At 39.3% G+C, this 23,733-nt stretch overlaps 1 protein-coding gene across 2 annotated transcripts in view; it reads right to left on the reverse strand.

Moving 5' to 3' along the window:
- The window catches only part of LOC117408768 (centromere-associated protein E-like), a 62,735-nt gene extending 51,817 nt beyond the window's left edge, over positions 1-10,918 (reverse strand). Inside the window, exons 1-4 of one of the 2 annotated variants that reach the window (XM_059000196.1) lie at positions 10,739-10,918; positions 8,592-8,695; positions 8,247-8,336; positions 91-209 (exon numbers count right to left, since the gene is read on the reverse strand). In XM_059000196.1, the coding sequence (XP_058856179.1) occupies positions 91-209; positions 8,247-8,336; positions 8,592-8,695; positions 10,739-10,794 (369 nt within the window). In that variant the 5' untranslated portion in view covers positions 10,795-10,918. The remainder of the gene's footprint in view (positions 1-90; positions 210-8,246; positions 8,337-8,591; positions 8,696-10,738) is intronic. The other variant, XM_059000202.1, reaches the window with a different exon arrangement.
- Between the last annotated feature and the right edge of the window lie 12,815 nt (positions 10,919-23,733).

Raw genomic sequence — 23,733 nt, forward strand, 5'->3', positions numbered from 1 at the left:
ACACAAGTGTTGCTTTAGGAACCGCAGCCTATTTTTTATTTTATTTTTTTTTTAACTCCAATAGCTATTGGAATGGTGGATGCAACTTACCGCATCAATTGTTTTAAATATATCTTGAATTGCTAAAGGTATGACTCCAAGTGAGCTTTGACTTCCCATCATTGTGAATGTCTTCCCTGAAGAGGTCTGACCATAGGCAAAAATAGTTCCTGTAAAAATAAAATTTATTTAAATATTACATACAGGTGCACTCCACTTGTAACAGATCCTGTTAGAACAGAGTTCAGTTTATAACATATTGAGGAGGCAGGTACCTGCCAAGCATGGGTTTTAATGGGGAATTACTTCCCTTGTTTTGAATCCAACACTTTTCACTATATATCCAAGCATTTTGTTGACTTTTTTTATAGCTTCCCCACACTGCATACATGAAGACATTTCTGCGTCAACATAAACACCATAGATTCCTTCTTCAATTTCAGTATCTCCCATATGGTATTTATAATGTTAAATTATAAATGTTTATTGCCTGCGTGCAGTACACTTTTAGCTATTAAATGTAATTTGCCATGTGTCTGTCCAGTTCTGAATACTGTCTAGATCATTTCGGATAACCTTTACTGCTGCATCAGTGTTTGCCACTCTTGCTGTTTTTGTGTCATCTGCAAATTTAACAAGTTTCTTACTATACCAGAATCTAAATCATTAATGTAGACTAGGAATAGCAGAGGACCTAATACTGATCCTGTGATAAAGTGGCGTCTACCTGTCTACATTCTTTGAATGCTTGAAAAACATTCCCTGAGTCATAACATTGCAGGTTCATTCTCAGCTCTATGCACAAAACTGCGACGATCAGAACCGATATTATTATTTATTATGATTTATTTCTTAGCAGACGCCCTTATCCAGGGCAACTTACAATTGTTACCAAATTATTTTTTACATTCAATTACATTATTTTTTACACATTATTTTTACATACAATTACCCATTTATACAGCTGGGTTTTTACTGGAGCAATCTGGGTAAAGTACCTTGCTCAAGGGTACAACAGCAGTGTCCTCCACGGGGATTCAACCCACGACCCTCCGGTCAAGAGTCCAGAGCCCTAACCACTACTCCACACTGCGATAGCAAAAAAAACCCTGAGACAATGGAATACTACAATGCCACAAGGTTCGGTGTGGATGTGCTTGACCAGATTGCACAACAGTATTCAGTCACAGGCGGATCTCGTCGGTGGCCTGTTGCTGTATTTCGTAACATTTTGGACCTGGCAGCCATCAATGTGTATGGTTTTGTACAAGGAATGTACCAGGGAAAAGGGGCAGAGACAGATGCCCCTTCTGGCAGTGCTGTAGCCGCTGCACCCACACGCAAGAGGAAGCAGTGCCAGGTTGCAAATTGCAACGACAACGAAAAACATTCGATGTCTGCAGCGGTTGTGGAAGGGCAGTGTGTGGTAAATGCTCAGGGAAAGTGGAGAAGCGTGTATTGTGTGCAGACTGTACAGGTTAGAAAGCTGCCAGGTATGCAGACTAAATAAAGATGTTATGTAAACAGTTTATTGTATTAGTTATTTATGTTTTGAAGTAGTGCATTATATACTATTTTTGAAAAAAGACCCTTCGATGTTATTTTTCCAAACAAATAAAATGTTATACAATTTTGTATGTACAGAGACCCGTTACAAAATAGTTACTAGTGAAATGTTTATTTATGTTTTAAGTTTCTTGTTTTGTACTGCTCTGTGGCAGTCTGGCTCGCAGTGGTGATGTGGATGACGTCACGGACCAGGAAGTAACTCAAACCAAAACAGTGGATGGGCGGTTGAAGCTGAGTGCTGGTGCACTCAGCGTATTTAATAAACAAAACAAAAACAAAAGATTTAACAAAACACCAAACAAAAGGGCACGAGGGCCGAACGAATAAACAAACAAGTAAGTTTCGTGCTGGATACTCCAGCACGTTTTAGCAATTGTTTTCTTCCTCTCTCTCTCCCGTTCTCCACTCTCGAACACTCCACACCCCGAGTGCATAGTGCTGCTGGTTTATATACTCTGGCCGAGGGATTTAACTAGTTGGTAATTATCTTATTATCCCCCGGCCAGAGTCTGCACGCGTTTGGTAAGGATGCATGACTGTCAGCTAGTTAAATAATCAGTAGCTGATCAGCCATGCATCCTCACGAGGTTTTTAAATATAACAATAAAAGACGCGGCGCTTTTACCCGCGCCGCAAACAAAAATACAAATAATAATAAATAGGGGCGGGACACTCCGCCACACATGCCCCCCCTTGTGCGCAGCACACATGGCCTTTTCGGCCACCTCCCCCCTTAGTCCCCAAAGTCCTGGTTAGCAGTCCCGGCGCAGGAACAGGGGCAGCAGCGGACCAAAGGTGGCGGCCACGGTGGGATGTCCTCCTCCCACCCAAACAGCCGTAGCGTTCCAATGGCCCGCGCACCGGCCGGCTCCTCTGGCCAAAAAAATTTTGGGGGTGGTCTCCAGACCTGCCCCCCCTTCTTCATGGCCGGCCACCCTTTCTCCTGCAGCGAAATTGCTGCGGGGGAAGCTGGTCTCCTGACCTCCCCCCCCTTCTTCATGGCTGGCAGCTGCCCTTCATGGGGCTCCAGCCACAGTATTTCCTGCCGCGAAAGTGCGGCTGGGGGAGCTGATCTCCTGACCTCCCCCCTCCTCTTCACGGCCAGCAGTTCCCCTCCGTGGGGCTCTGACCACATGATCTCCGGCCGCGAAAGTGCGGCTGGGGGAGCTGGTCTCCTGACCTTCCCCTTCCTCTTCATGGCCAGCAGTTCCCCTCCGTGGGGCTCTGACCACCCAAACTCCTGCCGCGAAAGTGCGGCTGGGGAAGCTGGTCTCCTGACCTCCCCCCTCCTCTTCACGGCCAGCAGTTCCCCTCCGTGGGGCTCTGACCACAGTGTAGTGACCCCAGGCGAAGCAGGATCCCTGGCGACCCCAGGCAAAGCAGGATCCCTGGCGACCCCAGGCGATGTGGAACAGGCAGCCCCAGGCGATGCGAGGCAGGCATCCCTGGGTGGTGCGAGGCAGGGCAGGAGCAGTCCTTCCCATGACGGTGGATGTGGAACCAGCAGGTATTCACCCTCTGCTGGTGGAGGTGGGAGGGGAAAGCAGTCCTCCCACAGTGGCTGAGACGGAACCAGCAGGTATTCACCCTCTGCTGGTGGAGCTGGGAGTGGCAAGCAGTCCTCCCACGGCGGCTGAGGCGGAACCAGCAGGTATTCATCCTCTGCTGGTGGAGGTGGGAGGGGCAAGCAGTCCTCCCACGACGGTTGAGGCAGAACCAGCAGGCATTCATCCTCTGCTGGTGGAGGTGGGAGGGGCAAGCAGTCCTCCCACGACGGTTGAGGCAGAACCAGCAGGCATTCATCCTCTGCTGGTGGAGGTGGGAGGGGCAAGCAGTCCTCCCACGACGGTGGAGGCGGAACCAGCAGGCATTCACCCTCTGCTGGTGGAGGTGGGAGGGGCAAGCAGTCCTCCCACGGCGGTTGAGGCAGAACCAGCAGGCATTCACCCTCTGCTGGTGGAGGTGGGAGGGGCAAGCAGTCCTCCCACGACGGTGGAGGCGGAACCAGCAGGCATTCACCCTCTGCTGGTGGAGGTGGGAGGGGCAAGCAGTCCTCCCACGACGGTGGAGGCGGCGGAGGCAGAGGCAGCTCTTGCTGCTCTGCTCCTGGTGATGGTGGAGACAGAAGCAGCTCCTGCTGCTCTGCTCCTGGTGGTGGTGGAGACAGAGGCAGCTCCTGCTGCTCTGCTCCTGGTGGTGGTGGAGGCAGAGGCGATGGGGCGGATGCTGGCCACTCAGAGGGAGGCTGTGGCGGTGCTGGCTCCCTCTGCTGTGGCGGCTGGGCTGGTGTGTGCCGTGCTCCCTTCAGCAGCATAAATAGAGGCTGCTGGGGAACACCAGCATCCTGCCCTTCTCCCCCCCAGAAAAATTCAGGGGGTTGAGCCTGTAACTCCTCCCCTTCTGGCTCTTGGGACTGCAGCTTGGGTCCTAGGGCTGTGGAAGCCCCGACTTCCCTCTCTTCGGGCCGTGGACACACCGACTCCTCCCTTTTGGGCTGTGGACGCACCGACTCCTCCCTTTTGGGCTGTGGATGCACCGACTCCCCCCTCTTGGGCTTAGGACGTTCGGGCTCCTCCCACTCAGGCGCAGGACGTTCGGGCTCCTCCCACTCAGGCGCAGGACGTTCGGGCTCCTCCCACTCAGGCGCAGGACGTTCGGGCTCCTCCCACTCAGGCGCAGGACGTGCGGGCTTCTTTGCCTTCTTAGCACCGCCCCTCCTTCCCTTCTTCGGGACCAGCAGTTCCACCTCCTGCCATGGAGGGGGTTGGTCGGGTGCTTTGTGCCCGACCTTGCCGACGGCAAAGCACCACTCCTCCCCTTTGAGGCAGGTGAGGCAGGTTTCCTGATCCACCTGCGGCGATGGTATGGCCTTCAGGTGGATCCACTCCTCCGCAGTCTCCACCTCACCTCGATCAAAGGCCTGCACAAAGAGGGGGTCTTCATATGGGCACACCTCAGGGAGGTGCCCATACTCCAGGCAGGCGAGGCACCATGTAGCCCCTCCTTCCTTCAACTCCCTCTGATGCGCATGCCACCTCTCCATATAGGCGTCCACTTCATCCATTTTTTTTTTTTTTTTTTTTTTTTCAAACACAAAAAACACTATTTGAAAAAACGAACACGAAAAAAACTTCCTTTGCTGTTCCTGGTCCGGCTGTTGGAGGCGTTGTTTGTCCCACGCAGGACACCATATGTGGCAGTCTGGCTCGCAGTGGTGATGTGGATGACGTCACGGACCAGGAAGTAACTCAAACCAAAACAGTGGATGGGCGGTTGAAGCTGAGTGCTGGTGCACTCAGCGTATTTAATAAACAAAACAAAAACAAAAGATTTAACAAAACACCAAACAAAAGGGCACGAGGGCCGAACGAATAAACAAACAAGTAAGTTTCGTGCTGGATACTCCAGCACGTTTTAGCAATTGTTTTCTTCCTCTCTCTCTCCCGTTCTCCACTCTCGAACACTCCACACCCCGAGTGCATAGTGCTGCTGGTTTATATACTCTGGCCGAGGGATTTAACTAGTTGGTAATTATCTTATTATCCCCCGGCCAGAGTCTGCACGCGTTTGGTAAGGATGCATGACTGTCAGCTAGTTAAATAATCAGTAGCTGATCAGCCATGCATCCTCACGAGGTTTTTAAATATAACAATAAAAGACGCGGCGCTTTTACCCGCGCCGCAAACAAAAATACAAATAATAATAAATAGGGGCGGGACACTCCGCCACATGCTCCTTTTGAAGTTTCTCCTCTAATCAGTACTTTCTGTTTTCTACATGTTAACCACTCCCTAATCCATGTGCATGCATTTCCTTGAATCCCTACTGCATTAAATTTGAGAAGTTATGCAGGATTTTGTCAAAAGCTTTCTAGAAATCTAAATTGCAATTATCCATTGTTGATGTTGCATCCTCAAATAAATCAAGCAGGTTAGTTAGACATGATCTCCCTTTCTTAAAACTATGCTGGCTGTCTCCCAGGATTCTGTTACCATATAGGTAATTCTCCACTTTGGATCTTCTTATAGTTTCCATAAGCTTACATATAACAGAAGTCAAGCTTATTGGTCTGTAGTTACCTGGTTCGGTTTTGTCTCCCTTTTTGTGGATCGGTATTACGTTTGCAATTCTCCAGCTGTAGGTACAACCTCTGTCTCGAGACTGTTGCATGACCTTGCTTAGACAACTTCTCTCATTTCTTTAAGAGCTATTGGGAGGATCTCATCCAGCCCAGGGGATTTGTTTATTTTAAGAGCTTCTAGTCCCTTTAACACTTCTGCCTCTGTTACTCTAAAGATATTTAAAACTGGATAGGAACAGGTCTGCATGTTGTCCGTATCCTCCTTTGTAAAAAATAATCATTTAATATATTTGCTGTTTTTTTCTCTTCATCTATGATTTTGCCATTTGTATCTGAGACATTTTACTTCCTCCTGGAATGTTCTTTTGCTGTTGTAATATTGGAAAAACTTTTTGTTATTGGTTTTAACCCCCTTGGCAATATTAATTTATATCTCTCTCTGTGTACTTTGTTCTTGGTCCCTTTTAAACGTTTTTTCTCTGAATATTTTTTTTTAAAAAATTGATCCATTAAACCATTTTGCTTTAGGTTTTGATTTGTCTACTTTTGGGATGCAACTTTTTTGCGCCAATAGTACTACATTTTTTAAAAATAGCCATGCTTTTTATTTGTTTATATTTGATTGAAAATCCTATTATTTTACAGGTAATCCATATAAATAGAATAAAACATTCACATGTAGTTTAAAAATACCTTGTATTAGAACAGTAACCATGTTTTTATGATGTAAATAAAAATACACGTTGTTTATTTACACTTGATGCTGCTTGCCATACAGTAAGCTTGCATTGCAGCAGCACCAACTGCAGCGGACTTAGGCAAAACAAAGCTTTACACAAGTCACCGTTCCAAACCGGTTATCCGTCACATTTTACTACTAGTAAAAATATTAATACTAATAATAATAGTAATAACAACTTACGCTTGTCAGGTGACCGCGCAGATTGGTTGTTCCTCCATGACACAACAGTCGCTTGCAGCTTGCATTGAATTTTTTTTTTTTTTTTGGTCGTCTGAGCATTTAACAAAAACCCTAAACAGCATAAGGGTTTCAAGACATTTCTTTGAACTCATCTTACGTTATACAACGCTTTGCTGTCGAGATGGCGAATGAAGAAATTAAAGGTTTGCCTCTGGATAATAATACCAGCTGGTGGGGGAGGGGCGGACGGTGCTCAGTTTTCGAAATTAATTTTTAGTTTTAGCGTATATTTTGTATGTTTCAAACATATTCTACCATAGCACTTCTCTTACACTGTCTTGTACACAAGGTATTCAGTACATATTTTACTTATCGATTTTCCTCAAGGTGAGATTTTCACACGTGATATAGGCAAGTAAATAACTGTTATTCGGCCCATTCCTGGTATTTGACCAACGTGTCAGTTAATGCCACAAGATGTTGTGGAATTAAAGTCGACAAAATTATTGATATTATATTCATTGAACGGTTTTAAACATTCGTATTGGCATTATAGTTCAATGCTGTTTTAGAATTACCAAAAAAATGTTTTGGTACAGATGCTGAAGCATTAGAACGTTTATGATAAACTGCAACGGTATGTTACATTTAAGTTCCAAGATGTTTTTCAATGGTCATTTTATCTCAGGATTAAATTTGATACAACTTAATGGTAATGTATAAAGTGAGTCCTACTTTTTGTTTACAGCCGTTTGAACATTGCAGTTCAGCAGACGCAACTTGCAAATATTGTTAGTTACCAATATCTGATTTGTAGAAGAAAAAAAATACTCACCTGACAATTAGGAATTCTGTTCAAAATAATTTCATCTTCTCTCTATTTACAATTAGTTTACACAAATAACGCAGAAAAACATTCTAGACAAAAATAACAAATTAATAACAAATGATGAGGCTAATGGTAAATTAGTAATATAATCCTATACATATTTAGGAATAGTTACTTATTTTATTATATTAAAATGCTGGTGAAAATGATACACTAAAAAAACTAATTCAATCTTTGATTGGAAATAGCTATGTATTATCTTCTCTTTGTTGTCCAACATTTTATCTACAATTGTACATACTGTAGAATGTCCCCTGAAATTTGAAGCAACGGATTTCATTCTACATTTTCTAGCAACATGTAGACTAGTATCCCCTTGGCTTTATTTTTTATTCTTCTGTTTTTGTTGGCACAGCCGTTGTACAGTTTAAACGTATAACGTATACAATTTTAATTGCATTTAGCGAAAATATAAATTCGTAAAATTGTACTACAGCACTTATTACATTGTACTGCCCACAGGGGGGTGTTTTGTACAAATAATACATTACCGTTATATGGCAGTTAAGCTTTCTTGTATTGTTTATATTTAAGGTACTAACATTCGCATTTTGAATTGTGTTTACTACGTATAAAGTACTGCTTCCCATTGCCCCTTGGAGTCCATTATAAATGGAGTGCACCTGTATGTGGTACATCAATCTAACAGAAGTGCTAGAATGGTAATCATATTGAATATTCTATTTCAAAGCACATAGTAAATTCTTCATGTTTCTGTAAAGTATACTGGAGCATAAACATCTTACCATTGTAGCCATTCACAGCAGAGACCACAAGCGGTTGTGCTACATCTTGGTACACCTTATCTGTGGTTTCATCTGTATTAAACACTCGGTCTGTAATTAAAAAAATAAAATATTATATATATATATATATATATATATATATATATATATATATATATATATATATATATATATATATATATATATATGAAAAGCTGGTTTGCTCGTATAAATTCGTCCATTCAACATAGTACAAATGATTTGACTACTGTATATTAAAACATGAATTACTCCCTTTCAAGACCCACTTTCCAAATACAGCAGTCGGTAAATTGCAACTAAACAATAACAGAGCGTTTAACTTACCAAAGTTAAAAGATTTTGTCCCATCCACCTGACAAACAGCATGTTTATCAGTTTTCCAATACAATGGAACCGCTTCTTCTGCATCCTGAATGGCACTCTTCTCTCTAAAATGGTCAACTGGTTAATACCTTGCTTGCACATATTAAAACATGCAATTCATAATATTATTATTATTATTATTTATTTCTTAGCAGACGCCCTTATCCAGGGCGACTTACAATTGTTACAATATATCACATTATACATTATTTCACATTATACAGATATCACATTACACCGTGTAACAATTTTTTTTTTTTTTTTTTCTTCCTGGGTAGTAAGTGTTATTTCCCAATTGCTTATGCCTCAAAAGTATAGAAAATGGCTATTATTCCCCACAAACTTTGCTTTTGTGACCAGGACATTGATATTTTGAAATTTACCTGTTTTCCAGAACATTCCAGATAGATTCAGTGCTGAGTAAACTTGGAGTAACTTCTAGAACTTTCCAGTAATATAAATAGTAGTGGAAATACAGGGGCCTTAAGCCCAACAGTTCAGTTTAGTTTCAGCTGCCTAAGTGGATACATATCTGCATTTTTCTGAGATGGCATCAAGGTCATAGGAGACTTCAAAATGGTGGCATTCCTGATGGGTCTCCAAGGCGCTTTTACCAAGTTTCCCTGCTATCTTTGCCTTTGGGACAGCAGGGACACCAAGGCGCACTACCACAGGCGGGACTGGCCACAGCGGACCGAGTTCTCTGTGGGGAGGAACAACATCAAGAGGGAGACACTGGTGGACCCCCGGAAGGTGCTGATGCCACCACTGCACATCAAATTGGGCCTTATGAAACAATTTGTCAGAGCTCTAGATAAGGAGTCGGCAGCCTTCAAGTACCTTCAAGACTTCTTCCCTAAGCTGTCTGAGGCAAAGGTCAAAGCCGGTGTCTTCGTCGGACCACAGATAAAGAAGATCCTGGAGTGCAATGAATTCCCCAAGAAGCTCACTAGTAAGGAGAAAGGCGGCTTGGAACAGCTTTGTCGCAGTGGTTCGGGGCTTCCTGGGCAATCACAAGGCCGAAAACTATGTGGAGCTGGTTGAGACTCTGGTGAAGAACTACGGCACAATGGGCTGTAGGATGTCCCTCAAAGTCCATATCCTTGATGCTCATCTTGATAAATTCAAGGAGAACATGGGAGCGTACTCGGAGGAGCAAGGCGAGCGCTTCCACCAGGATATACTGGACTTTGAATGCCGCTACCAAGGACAGTATAACGAGAACATGATGGGAGACTACATTTGGGGGCTGATTCGTGAAAGTGATTTACAGTATAATCGTAAATCTCGAAAAACTACTCACTTCTAAATCTTTTGTAGTCATTTTTGTATTACTTTAGTATAAATACATCTTAATTTGGATTCATATGTTGTGTTTTTCTGACTTTATGTGAACGAAAAGACACAAATTCGCCCGTTTTCTCATTGGAAATAATAGGTCAATTTCAAAATATCACTGTCCTGGTCACAAAAGCAAAGTTTGTGGGGAATATAGCCATTTTCTCTACTTTTGAGGCATAAGCAATTAGGAAATAACACTTACTACCCAGGAACAAAAATTGTGTTACATAGTGTTATTTTTACATACAATTACCCATTGCCTAATTAATGCATAGCGATACTGACAGCGTGGTGATGGTACTGGAATACACCTTTTTCATAATATACCAACACTTATTATAGTTCAGTTTTAAAATATTGAAATTAAAGATACTTAAGTTATTATTAATGAGAACACAGCAATCTGCAAACTGGCGCCTAAAAAGTATCATACAACAATACACCTCGTTTTAACTACAAATCCCGTACTGTTGACCCGATATAATAAACCTGACAGCGACAGACACACACACACACACACACACACACACACTATACATATATACACATTATATATATATAATATATATATATATATATATATATATATATATATATATATATATATATATATATATATAAACAAATAAAATACGGGCTGCACCGATACTAGCGTTAATTTAATAAGGACTATTTTAGGAAATTCCTGGTAGAATGACGAACATAGTATGCCAAAATACACTAAGAATCATCGTTAAATATGTAAAATAAATAACAACATTGTTTACCTTTGGATGAGCGGGCGAACCCTCACGCAAACCTTAACTGCGCTTTCTTCTGACATTTTAACATTTGTCTCTACACATCCCTAACTTCCTACAACGTCTCCAATACGACAACTACCTCCTGTTTCAAAAATACCGCTCTGTCAGTATGAATTTAAAATTTCAATCTTCGACCTCATTGGTCATCATCATTCCATCGGTTGTACCAACTGTCGAACTGTGGGGGATAGCAAAATATATTGCATTCCTTTGGTACATCCATTAATCTAGTAAATACAATTCATTAGTACGTGCTTGTTTATTTTTTGACAAAATATAACTTAGAATGTATATTTTAATAAAGTGTGTTTTTAATGTATATATTAGCGCAGCTTCCTGGATATGGACGCTTCCAAAAAAAACTTTATTTAAAAAAGCTCAAGCTTTACAGACAAAGTTGCCGAGTCCGCTGTTTTCAGCTGAATTGGGTACTTTGAAAAGGCGGTCGCGGGTTTCTATTTTTTTCTACTACTTTGCATGCTTCTGCAGATGTTGGCGATTTTAAATATATATATTTTATATGCATGGTATTTAGACTCATCTCTCTCTGCATCCACAGAGTTTGCTGGAATTGTCAGGCAGCGCTAAGCTAGGGACGGGCTGTAGCCTGTAGCTGGACAGTACTTTTGTCCTGCGGTGCTTTTAATGTATTTTTCTGCTAGTAGTACTACTACTTGGTATGTATTTGGCTTTCAAATTATTTTACACGATCCGCTGCAGTAATGATTGCAGCACTTTTAGCTTTTTTTTTACTCTCATTTTACAGTTTAGGTCTAATTTTCCACTGATGGTACTACCAGTTGAGATCTGTATGTCATATTAAACCCGCCTCGGATGCCCGGGTCTACCAATTACTTGAGTAGAGCCCAGTTATTTGTTGTTGTCAAGTGTCAATCAATAAATCCTGTCCAGTTAATGATTTTTTTTTTTTTTTTAATTGAAACAAACTAACAAAATCACATTAGGAATTTGTAAGGTAGCATATAGCTTCATTGGATTTTAGTGCAGGTCAAAAGTACACAAAACAGACCTGAGTTCACAGTTCGTGAAACGGCCGTGAAAAACGTGACACGGACCGTGAAATCTGGTCTGTTTTGTGAACTGGGTAGGGCCTTAATTATAACTTTTTTGTCAAAAAAAAAAATTGTGGGAACATGTTGGTTCAAGTATCGATATTAAAATTGAACCGTACCAATTGAAATAGCAATAAAACGTGGCTCTTGTTGTTGTTAGGAAAACGTGAATAGTGCTGTTAACAGTAAAGCACGCTCAGTTATTCTCAAAACCAGGTGGTACAGCAGAGGGCACTCTAGCACTTGTGTGTAGAATAAATAACAGAATAATAACAGTCGACCTGCTGTGACAAAATCGTCATCCAACAGAAACTTCACTTCTGCATTTCCAAAAAATGCGGTCACGACGAGCTTCTTGATGTGCACACCCTGTCTTTTATAAAGTAATTGATAAGACATTCATTTTAGCAGTATCATTTTTGGAGATGTATTTAAAGACTAGACCTAGGTTAGACAGAGGACCACATGAGTGGTACAGATATTTTTTAGAAAGCCATGGGTAAATGGCCAGCCATGAGTCAATAAGTGATAGAAAATGTTACCTCAGGAGATTATTACTCCTGGAGCACCTGCAAGCTTGTTAAATAAGTTATAGGAGCTGTAACAGAAATGGCTTACAGAAGAGGATTCTCTTATGGAAGGAAAACAATATATTTTTTAAAACTATTCTTTATATACCATCAACCAATAGCAATAAAAACACTCCACATCATACATTATTTATTCTCTCTTCTATATGGGGGTAATTTGGATGCAGTAAGATTTGTTGGGCCCTGCACAACCTCAATTCAGGTATGATGAATTTTGAAGTTGGGACGTCCTATTTGAAAAAAATACTAATCTACCATCAGTAAACTATAGTTTACCATACAGTAACCTAATTCTACCAACCCTTTGATGTATAGGCCTACCTAGTGTCTATTATTTCCTCTGGTAGTATTTAGAGTATACTGAGCAGAGCACAATAGAAGTATCTTTGCTGTTCACAGCACCTCACAGTGAAGAGAACATGTTGGTTATTATGCATTGAGTAATTTGAAAGTGGAAATGTGTCCTTTGAATAAACCAAATGCATGTTCTACTCTCAGAGTCAGAGACTTACATTCCTCATTATTGCTGTTCAAAGCACTAGCATCCCACGTATGGAATTTGAACACCATCCTTTTTGGTGGAGCTTCATTTCCTGTAATGGAACACATGTTTTTTTTTAGTTTTTTTTTACTATTATAAAACTAAATCAAAATGAATAATGCTTTCCTCTATTGATTAACAAACAAGCTCTCAGCCAGTAACATCCTTTGACCAAGAAGGTGCTGCTGGTGAGAAATGACCCAGGAAGGGCAAGTGTAACCAATATCCTGAGAATAAGGCATAAAAACTTTGAACTTTATTTAATCCCAGTATTAAAGTTTACCAGATATCAAGTTTTAAAATGAAAAAACATGTTTGTTATAACATGTCAGTTTCATAACTGCACATTTGAAACCTATGTTGATAACAGGTAAGATTTATTTTTAGCTGCAATGCATGACAGAATGCAGAAACTGAAAACACACATCAACTATGTTAGTTATAACCCCAAAAATGTAAAAAAAAACACCTCTTTGGTTTGCAAGTGATGGTGCCTTTTGAAGAATGATCTTAGCCGTAGGTATTGTGGGAGGTGGGAGGTGTAATGCAAGGGCTGTCTAAAACATAAATGGGAAGGGAAAAAAAAAACAGGAGGCATAGCTTACTAGTCAAATAAACAGGAGGCAGTCCAACATTGACACACAAAAAATTGTACATTCTCCTGCTTTCAAGATTCAGCCATCCTAAATCATTGTATGCTTGACAGTTGGACGTGAGACTTCCAAGGGTTTTTTTATCATATGTATCTGGCTCAATAAGGATACTGAAAAGTCTATGGCTATGTTTCAAAGAACTAGCTCCATTGGCTGACTACAGTACATTAATAACCTTCTTACCTTGCTAAATACCTTTCCTCAGATGGCCTATATGGCTTATGCTGTTACACAACTTGGTGGTTTTCTTACAAGTTCATGCATCTCCATAGCTCTTGTATACATTCATAACTACCACTTTATAAAGAAAACAACAAAATAACATGTTTGAAAACAAAATACTGTTTTTCAAGCATAAAAGCAAAAATCTTTTATATTAAAAAACGACCTGGGTTAGATAAAAGGGATGTCTTGGCTACTGATATCTGTCAATAAGACCTGTTTGATGGACATGAAAGGACAGCAGTGTTTAAAGTGCAGAACCATGATTCAAATCATCTTTGATTGATGTAGTTTTAGAACAGGGAAGAGGGAACAGGGAAGAGTTATGCATTGTCACAGCCCACAGTGTATCGCACTTGCTGAGGTACTGCTCTTTAGCTAATTTTCCATTCTTCGCTTCAATAAATTAAACAATGTACAGAAAGTAAGTAACAGACAGATACAATGAGAAGGATATTAATATCATAAGAGTAACCTATGCATGGATATCGTTTGTGGTCCTATGACAAGCTGTGTAAGAGCCAATTTGCTTTATTGTATTTTCAGGTGTCATTCATTTTAAAAATGAAAAGAACAGCTGTGCCATTATAAATATGGCATCAAAATGCAACAAATAGAAACAGCAGACACTACATTTGTTCTAATAAAACACCAGTTATATGTAAAAGATGAATTTTGTTGTCCTCATATGTCGAAACAGGCTTTACCACATATTTTACCACATTCCAGCCCTGAGAACCAAAGACAGTGGTTTAGTAAGAAGTTAAAATAAATGTGCCTTTATAAAAGCCACCATATTAGCTAGGGTTATTTTCGAATACTAATCTGCATACAGTATATAAAGCCTGCTGGATCCAAGAAAAGTAATGTTAGTAGTTAGTAATATTTTTTAAATGAGTTGCATATTTCTTTTATTGTTTTGCAGGCCAAGACAATCTAACCATACCAAATTGCATTAGCCCAGCAGCTTTTACTATTTTTGTTTTTGACAATTTTTTTTATTATCCACATTTTAATTATACAGTAAAAACATAATAACAAACTGGGTCATGTGTTAACATTGCTCATTCATTCAAATGACAGTGATAAAGGTACAGTCAAAATATTCTGAAATATCATTACAGCTTTTATATTTGTGGATATAATACAGCAGGTTCTAAAGTGTCTAGATAAGATAACAAGGCAGCCCAGGTTTTATCAAATAAGTGTGGGCTACCTCTTAGCCCGTATGTTTTTTTCTCTAGGGGCAACACATATTTACTTTGTGGATACATTGAGAAATGGTGGTGGGGGTCCTCCTGATTCCATTGAAATGCCATACAACTTTAGTTTTAGCAGCCACTATAGCTAGGTTTAAAGAGTTATTAATTCAGGTTAGAACGATTGAACTGTATAATCCTCCAGGATAGCAGTTAATGAGGTTAAATGTAGATTTTTTTTTTTTGTAGTACATTACTCATCGCTCTCTCTATGGCTTGCCACCAGGGTGAAGTTTGCAGCATTCCCATATCATGTGATCCTTCCTGGATCTTACATCTGGGACAAAGTGACCAATTTTCTAACAAATGCAGCTTTTTTGGAGTTAAGTAGGTTCTGTGTATACATTTGTATTGTGTAAGTTTATATCTCGTATTGATATAGAGGATTTGAGATCTCGTTTATTTCCTGCTATTGCTCAATGGGATGAGAAATCCCCAGTTTGCCCTCCTACTTATCTCAGGTTGTTAACTTTTGCTAGCCGGCAGCATTATAGTTAGCTAGCTAACGTTAACCGACTTAATGTTACGTTTGTTCGCTAAATGCATGAGTTGACATGAAACCATGCTACAGTCCGCTGGCTAGGTACCTAGGTTCGTACATCATTTACAAGTTCACTTGGACAAAAGTAGTGTTTTGAAACACATCCATAACATATCCATTTATCACTTTTGACATCTCACTTTTGGGGTTTCAGAACATTGAAATGATGTATTGAAACATGTTCTTTTAATAGTATAGCAGAAGTATGATTTTACGTTTGCTTGACTATATTTTGTTAGTAGAGTTCCTATATGGGTTTTGCTCATAAGTCATAACACGGATAGCTGAGGTCAAGAATTGCCCCCCCCCCAATGTTCAAAAGAAAGTTACACCCTTGATATTAGGCATCTTGACTGAGAACCCCCACCTGAAATATTGATTTTGATACCTTTAGTGAAAGAGGTTGTTCGTTTGTACTGGTAGAACTACTACTACTTTCATTATGTTCAGTGTCATTTCTCAGGCATTTGAGAAACTGCTCCATAATAATTACTCAGTTTTACTGTCAGAATTTTCCCACGTACTCTTTTTATTTATATACAGACGTGCTCAAATTTGTTGGTACCCCTCCACAAAAAACGAAGAATGCACAATTTTCTCTGAAATAACTTGAAACTGACAAAAGTAATTGGCAACCACCATTGTTTATTCCATATTTAACATGAAATCAGACTTTGCTTTTGATTTTTGATTCAACATAATATTGTAAATAATAAAACAAATGAAAACGGCATGGACAAAAATGATGGGACCGCTAACCTAATATTTTGTTGCACAACCTTTAGAGGCAATCACTGCAATCAAACGTTTTCTGTAGCTCTCAATGAGACTTCTGCACCTGTTAACAGGTAGTTTGGCCCACTCTTCCTGAGCAAACTGCTCCAGCTGTCTCAGGTTTGATGGGTGCCTTCTCCAGACTGCAAATTTCAGCTCTTTCCATAGATGTTCGATAGGATTCAGATCAGGACTCATAGAAGGCCACTTCAGAATAGTCCAATGTTTTGTTCTTGTCCATTCTTGGGTGCTTTTAGCTGTGTGTTTTGGGTCATTATCCTGTTGGAGGACCCATGACCTGCGACTGAGACAGAGCTTTCTGACACTGGGCAGTACGTTTCGCCCAGAATGCCTTGATAGTCTTGAGATTTCATTGTGCCCTGCACAGATTCAAGGCACCCTGTGCCAGGCGCAGCAAAGCAGTCCCAAAACATAACCGAGCCTCCTCCATGTTTCACTGTAGGTATGGTGTTCTTTTCTTTGAAAGCTTCATTTTTTCGTCTGTGAACATAGAGCTGATGTGACTTGCCAAAAAGCTCCAGTTTTGACTCATCTGTCCAAAGGACATTCTCCCAGAAGGATTGTGGCTTGTCAATATGCATTTTAGCAAATTCCAGTCTGGCTTTTTTATGTTTTTCTGTCAAAAGTGAAGTCCTCCTGGATCTTCTTCCATGCCCACTTTCGCTCAAAAAGCGACGGATGGTGCGATCAGAAACTGACGTACCTTCACCTTGGAGTTCAGCTTGTATCTCTTTGGCAGTTATCCTTGGTTCTTTTTCTACCATTCGCACTATCCTTCTGTTCAATCTGGGGTCGATTTTCCTCTTGCGGCCGCGCCCAGGGAGGTTGGCTACAGTTCCATGGACCTTAAACTTCTTAATAATATTTGCAACTGTTGTCACAGGAACATCAAGCTGCTTGGAGATGGTCTTGTAGCCTTTACCTTTACCATGCTTGTCTATTATTTTCTTTCTGATCTCCTCAGACAACTCTCTCCTTTGCTTTCTCTGGTCCATGTTCAGTGTGGTGCACACAATGATAACAAACAGCATAGTGACTACTTTTCTCCATTTAAATAGGCTGAATGACTGATTACAAGATTGGAGACATGTGTGATACTAATTAAAGAAACAAATTAGTTTGAAATATCACTATAATCCAATTATTTATTATCTTTTCTAAGGGGTACCAACAAATGTGTCCAGGCCATTTTAGAATATCTTTGTAGAATAAGCAATAATTCATCTCTTTTCACAGCTTCTTTGCTTTATTCTATGACATACCAAAGGCATGCAAGTATACATGATAAAATAGCTTTTAATTTCATCACTTTTCAGGAGGAATGAAGCATTATTTCAATGAGCTGTAAGGGTACCAACAAATTTGAGCACGTCTGTATATGCTCTGAGCACACTCTTAAACTCGGGAGACGTTGAGGAGGACATAAAGATGTTCCGGACTCCTGTTAGTGGATCATTCGTGCATTGAGCTTACAACGTATCCAGATGACTTTTAAACAATCACACAGACTCATTTAATTTGAAGTTTTAACAAATCAGAGCAGTAGTGGTGCTCTTTTCGGTTTATTAAATGCTTAAAAATGGATTGAGTAGTCACAGACCACTTCAAATCCCAGCTGACAGGCAGTCTGGGCATTTCCAGTGCCTTTACAGGTTAACAGCATCAATACTTCAATACAGTAATACAAATATGGTTATCATATATTTAGCTCTTAGGCTATAAAATGCAAAAAGCTAAAAAAAAACGCCTACCGCTAAATTCTAGAACATTCAATATATATATATATATATATATATATATATATATATATATATATATATATATATATATATATATACTGTACATATCACTTCCAAGACTAAAACATAATTTCTATAACTTATAGCAATGCATCAATATAAAAGAGATATTAAATTCAAATATATGCTTACCTTCCACTATATGGAACTGTAGTGTAAGATATATTGAAAAATAAGAACTGTCTTCAAAAGGCAATCAGTTTTTCAGAGATCCTCAGAGCATGATCCACACAACTTGTAGTTAGCAAGTCGCATGATACTTGACTGGGGTTTTACCTTGGTTTTTATAGGATTTTTCCCTCCATTGAATACATCAGAATAAATATGATCATCAATCTGCCTTGACAGTTCCTATCTTTGAGTTAATTATATTTTCTAGAAGGATCTGGTCAACTCTGTTTTCAAAATTAACTGAATGTGAACTCATGGTTCACTATCTTCCACCCCTCATTTCCCTAAAAATTAGGTGAACTGGAGTCCACAGGGTCCTTGCTTCCAAATACAATACAAGTTTATGTGTATATATGAGGGATGTTTTTAATATGTAAAACCAGATCTATTTAATGATATTAACCTAGGTCAAATCTCCCTCTTAGCCGCATATTATGTTACCTTTTCAGTGTGTTGTCAATGGGTCAGTTTAACTTCATATACAAATGTGTGTTACAAAGTATTTGACAAAGAGTGTAGGGGTTTACCATAAGCCTGTGAATAAGACCACTAAGCATACAGTGGCAAGTCCAGTTATTTTCATTTAAATTTAAGCTATAATGAAACATGTTAAATATAATAGCCTTATATTAACTTGTACCATGGTTGGACAAAGCCTGCCCTCTCTCTCTGTTTCTAAAAGTTGCCTGCACACCAGGTTTCCACACACCTTGTTTACTTGCCAAGCCTAGCGTTTTAATGAATATGAAACTCCACTGTAAGCACTTTTCCCAATTCACTGCATTAAGTCATTTTTGGCCGATTCAATAGATGACTGGACCGGTATCTTTTCAGATAATACAAAAAAATACTTACATCCTAATTTTTATAACTCGGCTCTCATTATTTTCTTATAATATAATAAGATACATACTCCTGTCTTTCTTAAAGCACCTTCTGTTGGTTATCATTCAAGGTTGGCAAATCCCGCTTTCAAGAGCCAACACCGAATCCTGATTTTTTGAAGGTCTAATGCCCTTATAGAATTCTACTGTGTGTCTGAGACAAACATTTAATTCTTTCACTTTTAAATTATTCAGTTTCCCTGTAAATAAATACCTTTGTTTCTTACTGCAGCAAAACCTTTATATAAACTAAACAGGTGTATTCTTTGGTTTAATTGATAATGTTATGTCTTAAAGACTTTTTGTTTAGTTGGAGAAACTAAACTAATTCTTAAATTGATTAAATTAAATGAACATTATCGCAAATGTGTGTTAACAGTATGTTTGCAATATTGTCAGTGCCATGCTTCTGTTATTTCAAAAGTTTATCTTTAAATGGCATTATAAGATGTATTTCTAGTTAAGTTACTTCAGTATAACAGTTGCTCCTAGAAATTGTAATATTATTTTACTCCATTGATTAATCTTTCAAGATTTTAACGGAAGGTCCAGTTATTTATATCTAAATACAGGCTACCATTAATATGCCAGAGTGCCATAGTGCTACAGTGACTGAACTAAGTCTGACCTTCTTCACTCTTCATACAAAATCCAGTCAAAGCAGGTGTGTTCGTCTTCGCCGCTCCTGAGTCAGTGCAGGGGTGGTAATTTGGAATAACTGGCCATTCCAAATTGGGAGAAAATAATAAAAATAATTGGCAACGACTAAAAAAAAAAATCCCAGCTACATTGGCCAAAACCAATTAGTCATTTTCAACACTGCTTTTACTACAGGCAGGTAAGGACGAGGTTACAAATCGGTTCGCTGTATATGTAAAGTTACAGTTTATACTTTAAATGATTTTATAACATGTAGTTCTAATTCAGATACTTCAATATAGCAATCTCTTATAAACTGCAATTCTATTTTACTTCATTGATATACACAAAAGGCAATAGGTTAATTTTTAATTAGCAGAAAATGCAACCTTGAATATTAAAACTTAGGACTGCTCATACATTTACTTAATGTTCTAATATTAGGTTTCTTATTTATTTAAATATTTTTGTTTTTTTCTTACTATAATCAAACCTAGTTCGATTGCTTCTAGCATATTAACTGTGCTCCATAGATTCTGCCATTCTGCTCTCGCTGAATCAGAATGTTTTAAGACTAAAAGGATCTAATGACTTATAGCACAAAAGGGATGTACCAGAACTGTCTGTGACAGTACACTGACTACAAATGCAACATAAACCTCCCCCCCCCCCCCTCTCTCTCCCAAGTTCCTCCCTGAACTCCTCCAACCTGACTAGTCAAAACCCTTACTTATATCTGCCCGGTTAAACCAGGTAGATTATAAGATCTATAATTGCCTGTCCAATCACAGGCCTCAGCTTCTCTCACATTTCTATCATTCTCATACAGTTATTTATAATATCTGAATCTGGGGGTATATTGGTTTCACAAGACACTCATCTGTACATTTTCTGCAGTCCGGTCCATAGTCCCCTTATATGAAATATTGTACACCCAAGTGTTAATTAATACAGCTGTATTAATGTAATGAGACAGGTTTCTTAAATCTGATCTCTATATCACTAAATATCTTTGAAATGACTCTTGATGCTTTGTAGATCTTTGGTCTGGGTGTCCCAACAGCAGCAATGAACAACAGTCTTTATTACAGATTAAATTGCAAAATGTTTAATTCATTTCTGCTTTTGGTCTCAGCTTCAAGAACTGGAAATCATGCCTTTACATTTCATGATGGTAGAGCAGAACTCGAACCAAAAGCAGCAATATTTGAAACCCATCTGTGATAGAGATGGCTGCAGGGGTGATGTCAGACAAGAAACAGAAACCAACACATAAGTACTGCCGGTTGAAACTGAGACGCTACAGCGCTCAGTGCTTTTATTAAATAATAATAAAACAAACAGGTTGAACAAAACAAAACTACACAAAACAAAAAAGGCATGTCGGCCAAACAAACAAGTAAGTATCGTACTGGTGCAGACCGAGCACGTTTTAGCAATTGTTTTCTATTCATTTTAAAGTTTTACTTTCCTTCACCACCCGACTCGTTCTGCCTAGCGAACACACTCATCACAGTGCAGCCAAAGCTGCAGGTCTTATGGCCGAGGCATTAACTAGCTAGTAATTATCTTATTACCTCTTATCCATAGTCTGCACGAGTTTAATAAGTCTGTGTCGCTGTCAGGTAGTTAAGTAATCAGTAGCTGACAGTCACGCATTCTCATGAGGAATTTAAAACATATAACAATAACAAATAATGGCTGCAAACAATAATAAAACAATTAAATAAGGCTTTTCACTGGTCATATTTACATACATCATAATAATAATAATAAACTATAACTGCCAGGCAGTTTTATAGCTCCCAAGCCCTAGTACCAATACTAAACACTTAAGCAATTACTGGATGAAGCGGGTTTAGTTCTTGATATTTGACAATTTGAAATCAGTAACTTCACCAGTTCTCCAGAAGAAGATTTTGAAAGTTTTTTCCAAAAAATGCATCAGACGGCCATCTTGGTTCACACACAAACACCATTTTGGAAAAAGTCAATTGTACTGTGTGGCAGAGTGTCCGGCCCCTATATATATGTGCACTGTTTTATTATTATTTGTATTATTGTTTGCAGCGCGGATAAAAGCGCCACGTATTTGTTATTGTTTTTGTATTTTTAAAAACCCAGTGAGGATGCGTGACTGATCAGCTAGTGATTTATTTAACTAGCTGATAGTCACGCATCCTTATTAAAGTCGTGCAGACGGTGACCATCTCCCGAGTTAAAAGTTGTATAAACCTGCAGCTCTCTACCCTCGGGGGAGTGTACAGAGGAGAGTACGGGAGAGCGGAGAGAGCGAAGAGAAAGAAACAATTGCTATATAGAAAGTATACTTGTTTCGTTATTGTTTATTTGTTTGGCCAACGTGCCCTTTTGTTGTAGTGTTTTGTTTTGTTTAAACCTTTTGTTTATTTATTATTTAATAAAAGCACTGAACGCCGTAGCGTTCAGTTTCACCCACCACCATTCCTTGTTTTGGTTCATGTTTCTGGTCCGTGACGTCACCACTCACACGCCACTCAACAGCACTCGGTCACATACTGACACAGGCATGATGGTTTTCAGGTTTGGAGTTAATCAAGTAAACCGTTTTTAAACTGAAGCAGTTTTAAATTTAAGTAGATGTAGGTCTGGCGGCCATCTTGTTTTACAGAAGAACACCATTTTGCCATATTTGAATTCCATTGTCCCCAGGATGATGCCTACCAAGTTAGGAGTTAGTTAATTAAACGGTTTGCAAACAGAAGCAGTTTGATGTTTGGGGTGTGTTTTGGCGAATTTGGTGGCAGACATTTTGATAGTAACATTTATCGCAGGAACTTCTGCTTTGCCAACTTGAAGCGGGTTTGGTTGCTGATGACATATGAGAAGTTTCAGATCAATCGGCTCACCGCTTCCCAAGAAGAAGATTTTGAAAGGTTTTTCCAAAAAATGCGTTAAGCCGCCATCTTGGTTGACGCAGGACTGCAAGTGCAATTTTTTTTGCATCTGAACTGTAATCTACACGGGATGATACCTACCAAGTTTCATGTTGATTGGTTACACCGCGTGTGAACAGGCACAGTTTGAAGTTGATGGAAGAAGATGAAGAAGAGGAGGAAAGAAAGAAGAAAGAAAGAAAGAAGAAGAAGAAGAAAAAGAAGAAGAAGAAGAAGAAGAAAGAAGAAAAAGAAAAATACAATAGGCTTCCCAGCCATTCTGGCTCCGCCACACCATCATACCATCAATACCGCTCAGACGAATATTATATTACTTTTCTCCCATTAGTCTCTGATGTTGTATGCGTATTTCTTTTAACAACTTGTGACGACCTCCTTCTTTGTGCTTTAACCCCTCAGACCTTATCTCAATGTTATCCAGACTCAACGTATTCTCCTGAGTTGGTTGTTAATTACAATGCAAGACTAGCAGTCCTAGCTTTCTTCATTTGTCAATCACAAAAAATGAATAGGAAAAAAAGAGAAACCAAGTGGCAAGGTTTCATAGTATGCCAACATTTTAATACTGCATGTTCAATGTGAATAACTGTAATTTGATGTCTCTTTTCAGTTCAGGAGGTGTGAGGGGCCTTACCATGCTGATACCGAAATATAATACAGGCCTGTTGTCTTTTCTAAACGATTGATATTTTAAAAGGCACAAACAAACCTTACATGCTTTGAAAAACCTTGAACATGCATAAATCATATAATTTAATTCCTATAAGCTTTTTAGTATTGTGACTGTATGTGATGCCTTGCCAGTCAAAAGGTACTCTCCTGATTAAATAAATAGTATCACAGCAATAGTAAATCT

Source organism: Acipenser ruthenus, chromosome 2 (genome assembly GCF_902713425.1).
Source record: "Acipenser ruthenus chromosome 2, fAciRut3.2 maternal haplotype, whole genome shotgun sequence".
NCBI lineage: Eukaryota > Metazoa > Chordata > Actinopteri > Acipenseriformes > Acipenseridae > Acipenser > Acipenser ruthenus.